Source organism: Lethenteron reissneri, unplaced genomic scaffold (assembly GCF_015708825.2).
Source record: "Lethenteron reissneri isolate LAM-NWPU_2019-01 unplaced genomic scaffold, ASM1570882v1 scaffold_203, whole genome shotgun sequence".
In the NCBI taxonomy this organism is placed as follows: domain Eukaryota; kingdom Metazoa; phylum Chordata; class Hyperoartia; order Petromyzontiformes; family Petromyzontidae; genus Lethenteron; species Lethenteron reissneri.
This window is the reverse complement of record NW_026891725.1, coordinates 248030-261195: the sequence shown is the minus strand read 5'-3', so window position 1 is coordinate 261195 and position 13166 is coordinate 248030. Positions and strand designations below refer to the sequence as shown.

The following is a 13166-nucleotide window of genomic DNA, read 5'->3' as shown; positions in this document are numbered from 1 at the left end:
ATTTGATCTCCGTGTGCTGCGTTTACCTTTATTGACCACAGTTTTATCAATACGCCGATGGAGAGAGCAGACACTGGCCTTTACAGGCCACCTGGGTGGGTAATGTGTCCAAGTGCGACGCCTCCATCACCGTCAGTAATTTGCGAACAAACGACTCTGGGCAATATCGCTGTGAGGTGACGGTGTATCCCCAAAACATGCAAGACATTGGGTATCTACAGCTGAATGTCCACCCACGAACAGGTTTGTATCACGTCCTATATAGCTCTGTCCTACCACTCACTGCTCCCATCATCTGTCATGTAGCCCACACCTAACACACAATATCCACCCGACAACTCCACATCTTGACTTTCGTGTTTGGTTTGTTGTCCTTCCTCTGCACCTCCGTGGTTGGCTATGTACGGTGTGAAAAAAAGTTCAACACGATTACGTACACGTGACAGAACCGTGGACCTAGAACCATGGTCATCTGTGTTTAACTCCTGCCTGTGAATCTTCACTTTCGGTGTTCAATTGGCATACAATCCGGATATCAAGTCTTATGAGTTTATCATCTTACCTGGTCATCTGGGCACCCTTGCAAAACAGATGTTCCTTCTCAACGGATTATCGAGTTGAAATTATTCAAGAAATAAAAAGAGTACTACGCAAGCATTGTAACATTATATTTGGTCATCTGACTTTGCACTTAATTTGGCTAATTCCAAGCTCCTGGCAGTTAAACAAACCGGGCAGAGGTCGTCTAACGCGGGGGTTACGTACCTAGAAAATGGCGCGTTGGGCTAAACCACGTTAACGGGAAAACAATGATTGCGTTCCTGGGTCCGAAATTATCACTCCTTTGCTCTTTGCTTTACAAATTCCCCAAAAAACGTTGTGCTAGTTTTTGCAGTGGCGGCTGGTGATATTTATTTTTGGGGGGGCGCATTTTTTTTATTTTATTGAGGGGGGCAAATAAATATAAAGCAGTACCAAAAACCATTTTGACTACGTGAATATAAATTTTGATGATCTTTATTTACATTTAAGACCAAAAGAAGTACCAAAAAGCATGTTTCCTACTTGAACATAAATGTTTCTCTTTTATATACATTTCAGACCAAAGTACCAAAAAGCATGTTTCCTACTTGAACATAAAAACGTTAGTTTCATGCTATTATCAATATGGCTGCGGCTACTTTCATGACGTTTGCATTTGTCAGAGAGATGTTTGAGGTCTCTTACCCCCGTCGTTGTCCACAAAACTTCAGTGCCGAAACTTTGAAATAAAAGACAGGGAAAACAAAAAAGAGAATTGCTAACATCACATCCAGCCAGCCACCTCCGTTTCTCATAACAAGCGCGGGTGAAGCTTCGTGTGTAGCTTCGTCCTCTGTCACTGGCCTGCTGCTGGATTTGTAAATCGGGTTGTTCCGGTCCGAGATCCTTTATCTTTTTTATTTCTTCCAGCGAAAGCCTTGTGAAAGGGTTTTTTTGTAAATAAATTACAGAATTTGGATGAACTGCTGCCATTGTTTACACAAAAAAATTGATCAGCCTAGCAAGTGTCAAAGTGGTGTCGCCTGCGCACTCGCAGTAGTGGCCCAGAGCGTAAATTTGAATGACAGGTGACGAGAACCAATCAGATTGGATAAAATAACATGTATCCAATTCTGATTGGCCAGGGACGCAACGACTTGCGCCCCGAGGAGAATCTTTAAGAAACCAATTAGAGACCAGCTTCAGGTCACATGCTGTCCGAAAATTTAAAGTCTCACATAGACATCCATTTGTCCGGCGCCCCGCATGAAACACATTGAAAAACATAGAAAATAGTTGACCGATTAAAGCCAGTTTTTATTAAATGCTGATGCTTTTCTTACTACCAGCCGGCACATCGTATGAAAAAAATATTTTATTTATGTATTTTTATATAAATTTTGTATATGTATATTTCTTGAATATTGATGGGGGCGGCGCCCCTGCGCCCTCTATTGACGAGCAGCCACTGAGTTTTTGTACTAAATGGATGTTGATTCGCTCTCCATTTTTTGCGTGTGTGTGCACTCTTCAGTTTTCACTTTCCCCCCTCAACACAAAACCCCCATCTACACTGATCTTTCCGTACCACGGCACTCACGCACAACGCTTACCCCTAACACTGTCACTTGAATGTTAAATGATTCGCCATCTTGGCGTTCGTATGACGTCATCAGCGAATTGATGGCTAGATGCATGCGTCAATATGTGAACATTTGTGTTGTACATGTTGAGTGTGTTGCTTTATAACACACACAAAAACGTACATGTAAATATGTCGTTCTCACAGTTTTTATGGTTATATTTCGTAAATATAAATGTGTCGTTAGACGTGCCACCACCCAACACAGCCAATTCGTAAGGTTTGTCACGTAAACAGAACATGGAAATTCGTAAATGCACAACATTCACAATTTGAGTACGACGTTTTGCCAGTAATTACAATTAGCATCATCAGGCAACAGCCAGATTTGTGGGGAAATCTTCCTGTTTCGTTCTTAAATAGACGGATAATTGTGATGTCGTCAACTTACGAGCCCCTCAGGTATGAAGGTCAGAGTGGGGATTAATGAATGCATATAAATTACAACGGGTATCCATCACCGGTTGGGTTATTAATATGGTAATCATCACACATTATGTGTGTACATTATGAATGCACAATGTTCTTGTACATCATATCGTTTGTGTGTACGAACATCGCAGTACCTGTTATGTCTGCTCACAGCCAATCACCATCGACGTATGGTGTCCTGTATAGGTGTAGTGGTGATAACTACTCGCTGTTCGCAAGCTGTGAGAGAGCAGTTGGTAGACAAGGGTTTCCCGCTCAATCAAACAGTTAGGGTCAAATAGGGTGAGGTAGGATCCAAACGCCAGATTGGGAAGGACCAATCGGAGGGGTCCAAGAGGTGGCCGGGGATTGGTTAAACCGGCCACGAACAGGTATAAAAGCCAGAGCGCTGAGAGCTCTGGGGGTTCTGCTACACGAAGACCCAAGTCGGCCGAAAACAGCGAGGACCCTGGACCAAGCCTTCCAGCCCTTGTCAGGGCTGGGGCTCAGAGTAACCAGTGGTCAGGGGAGATAGGTCCTGGATAGGACCCTGGCTCCCAGCCTTCCCGCCCTTGTGAGGGCGAAGGTCTCGAGCGACCAGAGGTCGGGGACCCACCGGGCCAGCGGCGGGTCAGTGTGCCTCCCCTAGGTCCCAGCCGGAGGACGCTAGGCTAGCATGGGAGATAGCCGGCAAGTCCGGAGTCTGTAGCTCCTCAGGGAACGAGTAAGGGGACCGTATACCCCTTGTGTTAGGTGTAGTAAGCATTGGTGAATAAAAGCGTGTGGCCTCTAAGAAGTCTCCGTCTCCTTCAAGAACGTTACATAGGCATGCATTTAAACAATGTATTATTTTATAATTCGCTTCCAAGCAGCAATAAGTCTTTAGTTATCCAGACGGTTAAATTATTTTTATTTCTCTAAATTTCGATAGATTATCTAATTGGTCTTGGCTAGCAGTAACCAGTTTTGCACAGAACTTCAACAATATCAAAATCAATTGAGTGTCCTTGTTGGCCCCCATATTCTGCCACTACCGACAGTTGTATGTAGGAGTATTTAATATTCCTTTGGTGTTATTTTAGTCTCATGCTGATCATTCGTCCTGTCTGACCAACATAGCATTTTCTACAAGAGCAATTAATCCGGTACACACCTTCTGTTGATAGGTTTGGTAATAGATCTTTAGTACCAGATATTACACTATGATATCTCCTTTACCAGTAGAAAAATATAGTAATAGGTGTTTACCCTTTAAACTGGTACAAAAACTGACACCTTAATACAAGGAATCATGTTTGCAATAACCACAACACAAGCAGTCAAAATGCAAACAATAAGAAACAACTCTGATAATGATAATGATATGCACTGTCCTTGAAGTTGATTGGTCCACACCCGAGACAGCTTTACTTAGAGCCAAGTTTCCATTGGTGTTGGACCAGTTGACTGCTTGTGTTGTGGTTATTGCATACCTGATGCCTTGTATAAAGGTGTCAGTTTTTGTACCAGTTTAAAGGGTAAAAACCTATTACTATATTTTGCCACTGGTAAAGGAGGTATCATAGTGTAAATGCTTACCCGAGCTCTCAATACTCTGATAGTGCGCTGTTTTTGAGTTGTACGCCTTTTGGCGTCATCTGGTCCAACACCAATGGAGACTAGGCTCTAAGAAAAGCTGTCTCGGGTGTGGACCAATCAACTTCAAGGACCGTGCATATCATTATCAGAGTTATTTCTTTTTTTTCATTTTGACTGCTTGTGTTGTGGTTATTGCAAACATGATGCCTTGTATAAAGATGTCAGTTTTTGTACCAGTTTAAAGGGTAAAAACCTATTACTACCAGATATTAGTTTTTGTATTTTATGTACCATGCCAAATCTGACTAGAATGTTTGTTTAGTTTTTCAAAAAATCTGGCTAGTTTATCAGTTACTCCCGCAATGCACGCTATTTTGATTATTTTAATTACTTGGGCAGTTTCAATGCTCTTGTTATTTGATTTGGTTTTGTCATTCAGTGCCCTGTTGATTTGTGCATCACTGTAATTGTTCAATTGCAGCGCTTCTTTAACCTGTTTAATTTCACTTCTCAGACTATCTCCATCTGACACTTTCTTAGCCCGATGTATCAGCGTCTTGATGAGAGAGAATGTCTGTAGGGTGATGGTGTGACTGCATTCAGATGCAGTGTGCGTATTCTTTCAGTAAACATTGTTCTGTCAACTTCCACTTTCATAGTGAGTTGAGATGATTGGCGAGTTGAGATGATTTAGAAATTCGTCGAGTGTATCTTTGCCGTGTGGCCAGACCATCAATGTGTCATCCACATATCTTTGAATCTCTGGCCGTCGCATCTGAGGGGCTCACAAGTCACGACACCACATCTATCCCTCTATTTAAGAACGAAACAGGAGGATTTTTCCACAAATCTGGCTGTCGCCTGATGATGCTAGTTATACTTACTGGATAAACGTCATACACAAATTGTAAATATTGTGCATTTACTCTCCAACACACCGGTGTGCTGTAGTAACGGATTAGAAAACCTACTAATAAGGCTGTGCCGGGTGGTGGCGGTTTTAATGACACTTTATTTACGTGATCTAGCGCAAAAAAAAAAACTCTTCTTGATAATATTGGTCGCGGAAGCCTCTGTGTTAAACTGAGCATTAACCCATGCAGAGCCGGACCATCATCCCAGCGTTCCAGAAAGACCGACCTCAGGCAAACCGTGTAGAGCAGAAACACGCGTTTGACAATACCGAATTGGGCAGGTTTTCCTTCATATCTGTTTGGATCTCATTCATCAAACGTGATTCGCTTTTGCAGTGCACTATGGGTAAACGATCCTCCCTGCTGTGCGGCTTCAATGGTACCTAAACTAAACTACTTTTTATTTTACCAGGCCCACTGAGCTATGTAGTTGTTTTCAGAAGTGACCTGGCCACAATTGATAGCAGCTCAACAAAAAGGCTTATCGCGTGGACTTCTATAGCAGCCAAATACTCCAGACGCGTCATTTGATTCTAAATATGGAAGGGGAAACCGGAGAATAGGGAGAAAAATCCATGTGACCACGGGGAGAACATGCAATCTTAAAATATACAGCAGGCGTCAGCGTCGGGGTCCAAACCACGACCCCCTGTATACCAGGCGAGGTAGTTAACACCTCGCCACCGTGGCACCACTTAAGGGGACTTCAGAGGTAGCTTTAAGATATCCACTTCCGTGGACCGTTCTCTAATATGCAGCATTGCACTGCTCTGCTAGTCATCCAATGAGATGTTTAGTGTCCTGGAAAGTGTTTGCCCTTTCTCTGTTGTGAGCACAGCACCTCCCCCAGAAGTCCCATCCCAATGCTAATGTGAACATCGTGGGTTTGTCCACAGACCTGGCCGTTGTCACCCCAGTTGAGGTAAAGGCAAGAGTAGGCAGCACGGTTCTCCTGCCCTGCTCTTACACCTGCACCATCAGTGACGTTTCATGGACGCTGGTGGAGTGGTTCAGGACCATAGGCGGACACAATGAGAAGGTGCGTTACTATTACAGTTGCAAATCCATATTTCCCCCCTCTGACTAAACCCTGCACGCAAAAATGAATAAAACGTAATTATTAGCGACCTTTCATGCTAATATGTGGTAGTGGAAGGTTTATCACTCTCCACTGCTGATGGGCCATGGGCTTTCAACCTCAACATTTTACAGACATCGCATTTTACCTTGAAATATCACACTATAATTGTATCTATTTCTCTGCTCGATTTCCTTCTACTTTGAAGAAGAGCCATTGCCCAAATTGTCGGGTTATTTTATTTTACTGTTATAGGGAACGTTACTGATGAAATATATTTTTTTTTACAATGAGCATGTGTATCATATGTGTCACGGCGTAAGTAGCGCAGGAGACGTCGACGGAGGCAACACGTATTTATTAACAATTTCTACTATACAGCACGTAGCGTACCCTAACACTGGAAGGGGTAACGAACTGCCCCTTCACCCGGTTCTATCCGAGGCAGTGTCCCTCAGCTAACGTTTCCCCGTTAGCTCCTACATTCCTCTAACCCAGGCCATCCTAGTGGAGGCTAACTGACCTGGCCCAGCTTCGGCTCAGGTCCGACCCTCATCCACACGAGCCTGGCCCTCACAAGGACACAGACCTCGCTGCTCTGAGGTCGCCCCTGGCTTGCCCTGCTCGGCTCTTACATTAGCAGCGAGTCAAGGTAGTCCCAGGGTTAGCTAGCTGGTCTTCAATCTTCACTGGCTCTTCATTCTCTTCTGCTCCAACGACTGCCTGGAGCTCTCTCGCGCACCGCCTTATATACCCAACTGCCCCCCCGAGGGGCGGGGCTGTATGCGGACGTTAATGTAGACACCCCACGTACGGACCGTGATGTAGACACCGCAACGTAACAGCTTGCTACACTCCGGTACGTAATACCTCTACATATGTATAGAGAATCCCACCCTTGAATCGCATCGTTTGTCTGTACGTGTTCTCACCTTTATTGACCACAGGTTTATAAGATCAAATACAGCAAGAGAAGCCTCAGGCCATTGCAGGTGACGTGGCTGGGTGATGAGTCCACGTGTAACGCCTCCATCACCATCAGCGACATCCAAACCCACGACGCCGGGCAATATCGCTGTGAGGTCACGGTTTCTCAATACGACAAGCCAAGCATGCAAGACATCGGGTATCTGCAGCTGAACGTTCACAATGAACCAGGTTTGCATTATGTCATCCCTGTATCTATTTAACACCGACTGCTTTATCATTCTTGCTAAGCGAAAATTCAAATTATCTCCATTGTCCAGATTTACCACGAAAATTCACTCTGTTGGCACAGGACATAAAAGGTGTTTGTCACATCCTGTAGTATAAGAAACTCGACTATTTGCTGAGTTATCTACGTGAGCCAATTGATAGCTTGATTTCCTGTCTCTGTCTGTGTCCCATGAGATTGTTGTCCACTCGTCGGATGTGGAATGCTTTGATGTTTAAAAAAAAGCTTCTTAGCTCAAAGGGGCTTTACTCGGGAAATACGCTTCTGATTCGGATTCACTTCACGTGCCGATGCGGGAGCTGCAATGCGATTTGCGGCGTCAACAGGAAACCGGCACAGCGTTGATTGACCGCTCCTGCTGTCTGTCAATGACTCCGTTTGGCGTTATTGCCTGCTGCCGAAGTTGACCCAAAAAATCATCAAAAGTTGTTCTACCGTTCACCTAATGGACACGATGCTCAGCAAATCGTGCGTTGAGGGTGAACACCTCACCAGTGAACATAGCCACAAGAGAACCATGAACAATGGCGTCCCTCTAGGCTCGGTTATTATAGCACCGTCACTATTTAACAGTCACAGGCAGGCCTCGCCGGACGCGGGGGGGTTACGTTCCTAGAAAATGACGTGTTAGGCAGAACCGCGTTCGACAGATAATAGACATTGTGGGAAAACTAGGGTTTCCTTCCTGGGTCCGAAATGATCAACCCTCCCTCTGTGTTACTAATTTTACAAGATGTCTGCCCTTGTTATTGTACTAAAGGATGCCGAGTCACTCTCCATTTCTCGCGTGTGTACACCAGAGGTCGCAAACGGGTTTTGATTCCTTACCCGTACCCGTACCCGGCCGGGTACGGGTACCCGTTCCCTACCCGTACCCGTACCCTACCCGAAATGAGTGACAAATGGTTACTCACCAGTGACTCACGGCCTACCCATACCCGGCCGCACCAGGGTCGCAAGCGGTTACCCGTACCCGGCTGGGTACGGGTAGCCGGGTATCGGGTAGGGTATGGGTATCGGGTACCCGGTTGCGACCTCTGGTGTACACTCTTTAACATGAAACCCCCGTCTCATTCCCGCACCGCAGAACTCGCGCCCAATGCTCTCCCCTAACGATGAATTCCCAACCCGACGCTCTCCCCTGACTCTGTCGCCAATTCGCCATCTCGGCAGCCGTCTAAAGTCCTCAATGACTGGACGGCGAGATGCTTGCGGCACTATGTAAACATTCCCATTGCATCGTTGTGCATGTTGAGTGTGTTACTTTTTCACACGAAAAACTCTCAAAAACACACGCACACTAAAACATGCATGGAAATTAAATCGTTCTTAAAGTCGATTCATTCACACCTTGCAATGGATGAAGCAGTCTCACGGCACTACTTTTCGACACGGAGATGAGAGTCTTAGCAGCGTCCAGCCAAAACATCACCTCCCGTGTTATAGAAAACAGTGTGCATTAGGTGCACCGCGTAGAGCCAGTACACGTGTTCAATAAAGCCACAGCGCATCTGCTGCTGCTGACAACCAGGAGGAGCAGACACTGTGCAGCACAGAAGCGAGGATGGTGCGATGGATCTCAGCGATCACAGGACTGGATCGGTCAGAACTGTAGAACTGGGGAAGGATGCGGGAGTGGTGGCGCTCATCTCACTCGAGCGGATAGAGGGATTCGGCTCACACGATTGGGGTTGGCTTAGTAAAAAAAGGTGCAATGCACGTGGAGGCACCAAGGCAGAGACAGAGGGCAGGTCGAGAGCGAGGGGAGTAGAAGTGGCGAATGCGGCAGATGCGAGGGACTGGCGAGTAGACGCGGAGGTGGCCCTCGCCATCAACGAGCAGAGCAGGAGGAGCTGCAGGGCAGAGACCGCACGAGAGGAGGGGGACATGGCAGGAAGAGGAAGAAGACGTTGACTGTTCACGTGTTTCCGTGTCGGCTGCGTTTGTGTTTAACAGAACCGACAGACGCAGCACCCACGCCAAGTCCAGCTTCAACTCCAGCTCCATCAACTGTAGCTGGCATCGTAATTGGAGTCATTGCTGCTCTGGGTGCTGTTGCTGCTCTTGCTGGAGTTGCTTTTTACTACAGGAATTTGATTCCTTCTACCGTGATATAATACCGATATGTTAATTATACAAGAATAGGTTTTTCCTTTTTTTTATTTTCTACTTTAAAAAAGTGTTTTTTTTTAATTAATGTACAGCAAACTCTTCCCTCTCGCGGGTTCAGCTATTGCAGTTTTGCAGTTTCGTGCCAAGGCTATTGAGGTACAGAGTTCGCCGATCGCGCCGCAGTGGCTGGACCATTCGCGGTTGATCACGAGATTTCTGTACGCGTTGTGACTGCACTGCTCGCGATGATGCTGCTGCCGCGGAAAGACACACGCGGTGCCATCTTATCTCCGTCTTGTCTCCATCTTATCTCCATCCTGTCTCGAGTATCCCGTCTCTTCTCTCAAGTGTCCCAATGTGGGTCCCGGGTCACGTGGTGTTTCCAGCCTCGATTGAGGAGGCAGTGAGGTTCAGCCGCCCGCGATTTTCTTTTCTATCATGCGTTAGGAGCAGTGAGCCAAACTCCAGTTTTACCATTTGCCTTCGAGTTTGGGGAAGGCGGCAGATTTTCCGATTGCGGCTTTTTACCAGGAACATAACCCCGGCGATGGGCAAGGGTTTGTTGTCAACTAAATGCTAAGTCGATGCACCTGTATTCTATTTTTACAAGGCATAATGCACTTCATATACAGTTTTGTATGCACAAATTAAGATATATTGAATTTGATTTGAAGATGATATGTGTAGTGACATAAGAAGGGAGGGGCTGCTGGGGGCTCTGGGACCCTGGGCGGGCCAGGCGCTTAAGCCTCTTGGTGCCAGGCGTGGGTTCCCAGGCGGGTCAGACGCTTAAGCCTCTTGGCGTCAGGCGTTGGGTTCCCGGGTGTCCCAGGCGCTTAAGCCTTGGCGCCGCCAAAGGTGGGGGGGCTGTGTGTGCTCTGTGGGAGATCTGGGGGCGCACACGGCCCCACCCCTCGTTGGGGACTAGTTATAAAAGGGGAGCTCCCTGGACGATCAGGGCCAGTCGTAGCTCAAGACCCAAGACCCAAGACCAGCCATCTGAGGACCCTGGGACGCTGTGAGAGCCAGTGGTGGGACTCTGGAACTCCCGACTCTACGACCTTGTGAGGGCGAGTTCCAGAGCGTAGCCAGAGTAGAGTATCTAGGCTGTGTACCTAGGCTGTGGACCTGGGAGCTGTTACAGAGTATCAGGACTGTCGGACTGTTGGAGTGTTGGAGTGTTGGATTGTAATAAAGAAGTTACCTCTACAAGTGTCTCCGGAACCCGTTACATATGTATTACTCCCCGAATTATTGATCTATTCAATTCAGATGTACAAATGTATATTAAAAAATCGTAATGATTGAGTGCTACTCTGGAAAAATTTTGATAACCCACATGCCTCCGTAGATGTTTTTTTAGCAAAACCCAACAACGTATATTACAAAGCCAATACAACGATGCTGAGTTGTTTTGGGGTTAATGGCAATAATTTTGACATAGAACTCAGAAACCGACATGGGTCATTGTGATGGCGACAATGACAACTGACAGGAAATGCAGGCATTCCACTTATAGCAACTCTGTTTACCAAGAATGCATCTCGAGCGCTATACAAGGTATGCCTGTATACAGGAGTCCCTCGGTTAAGTGACATCGGTTAACGTTTTTTTGGTTAACGTTTTACCTCCCACAGGACCCTATGGTTTTGACTAACGTTGACATTGTGATTAACGGTACGTTTACGTTACGCACGCAGGCGCCAATTTCGGCCAATCCGAGCACTCAAAAGTTAAGAAGCTCAAAAACCATCATAGGACATTTCACGTAGGAGCTCTCGGGCAAGGCCATGCTGGTTGTCCCTGGAGGGTGATGTTTAGAATTTGAAGCTTTCGTGACTGTAGGAATCCATACTCTTTGGTTCTTTCGGTAAAGTATTTACAGAAAATAACCAAAGAGTATGGTGAAGTTTGTCTTCAAGGAGGATGAGGGCCTGGTTAAAGATGAAATCAGAAAAGTTCACCACGAAGTTGGGATTTTCTCCTTGAGCTCTGTGGAGGATGTCTTGACTCGTGCCTTTCCAGAGTCCCATGGGGTTAGATGGGCTGCAAACTTGTAGAATGATGTAGACGAGCAATATCAGATGAGACGGGGACTGACTAACAGAAGCTTCTGTCATAGCGTTATCAAGATGCTGACCATCTTCAAGAATTTCACGAAGATTGCAAGCTTCCCTGTGTATTTGACAGACAACTCCTTCCACTGTTCCTTGGTCTTGGAAAGGTCTTGGCTCTTTGAAAACATGAAGAAGCATTCGAAGAAAGTAGCGCTCCTGATTGTTGGGATGAACTGTGTAGACTCTTCCTAAGGCATCCGATTCACCTTCACCAGCATGTCGTTTCCATTTTTTGTGCAGTCAAGGTAGAGTAGGAGGGAACTTTATCATAGAGCAGGTTGGCAGCAAATGGGTCACTTTGGCACAAAACGAAAATTCCATGAGGATTGTCAATAAAACCCGCCACCACCTGACACAGCCAACTAGTAAGGGTTGTCACGTAAACAGAACGTGCCAATTCGTCACTTGTACAGCACACCGGTGTGTTGGAGAGCCAAGCCACAACATTAACAATCTGAGTACGACGTCTCGCCAGTAATTACAACTTGCTTCATCAGGCCACAGCCAGATTTGTGGAGAAGTCTTAAACTGATAATTGTTTTTTTACTCTTCTATCTGGCAACAAAACTGACACCTGTTTTACAAGGAGTCATGTTTGCATAGACCACAATACCTGCAGTCATAATGCAAACAAAAAACATAACTCTGATAATGTATGCACTGTCCTTGAAGTTGATTGGTCCACACCCGAGACAGCTTTCCTTAGAGCCTAGTCTCACATGGGTTGGACCAGATGACGCCAAAAGGCGCACAACTCAAAGACAATGCACCATCAGAGTATGAGAGCTCGGGGTAAGCATTTACACCACTGGAACCTCATTTGCCAGTAAAAAATATGAAAATTGGTTTTGTTGCCAGATAGAAGGGTAGTGTCTAATGACTCTACAGTAGTATCTACTGACTCTACAGTAGTATCTATTGACTGTAGTAGTATCTACTGACTCTACCGTAGTATCTACTGACTCTACAGTATTATCTACCGACTGTAGTAGTGGCTACCGACTCTAGAGTAGTACCTGCATAAATTGGGGTGTGGGGGGAGAAGAGGACATTAAATTGTTCAGTATTTACCTCAGTGTTGTGCTTATATTTTTTTTCGCCTGTTTAACGCGAGTCAGCGTTTCCATGTGTAATGCGAGCGGAAATGTAGTTGTTTCTGTGCTCTGGTCCAATCACACGGCCCGGGGTATTGGGGGGCGGAGCCTGGTCTGCGGGGCGTGTGGGAGGGGCCACCGGTCACCTCTGCTCCAATGGGAGGCAAGGTGAATGGGGGCGGAGCCAGCGGGGTAGTATGGGAAGGCCGGAGTCAGGGTCACGTGGGGGGAATGTATATGTAGTGGTGGTATTGACGTGCGCCGACAGTGATGGATCATGGGGCGCGGGGTTGGGCACGCGATGTGGGCGTGGTATGGACGCGCGCGCCGGTGGTAAGGCGCGCTGACACAAGCTGGGAAAAGAGGATCGTAGCGAGTGCGCAGTGATTGGTCAGATAAGTGGGTGCTCTCAGCGACGTCCGCAGGAGGGGTATAAAGGGAGACGCGCAAGAGCACTCGTGGTCAGTGTTAACCAGTTGAAG

General features: G+C 46.4%; 1 protein-coding gene across 2 annotated transcripts in view; it reads left to right on the top strand.

The window, feature by feature from the left end:
- Positions 1–12763, top strand: part of LOC133339682 (myelin protein zero-like protein 1) — a 48261-nt gene extending 35498 nt beyond the window's left edge. For both annotated transcript variants that reach the window (XM_061547838.1, XM_061547837.1), the window contains exons 7-10: positions 42–243; positions 5964–6106; positions 7093–7303; positions 9318–12763. In XM_061547838.1, the coding sequence (XP_061403822.1) occupies positions 42–243; positions 5964–6106; positions 7093–7303; positions 9318–9478 (717 nt within the window). In that variant the 3' untranslated portion in view covers positions 9479–12763. The remainder of the gene's footprint in view (positions 1–41; positions 244–5963; positions 6107–7092; positions 7304–9317) is intronic.
- The last annotated feature ends 403 nt before the right edge of the window (positions 12764–13166 follow it).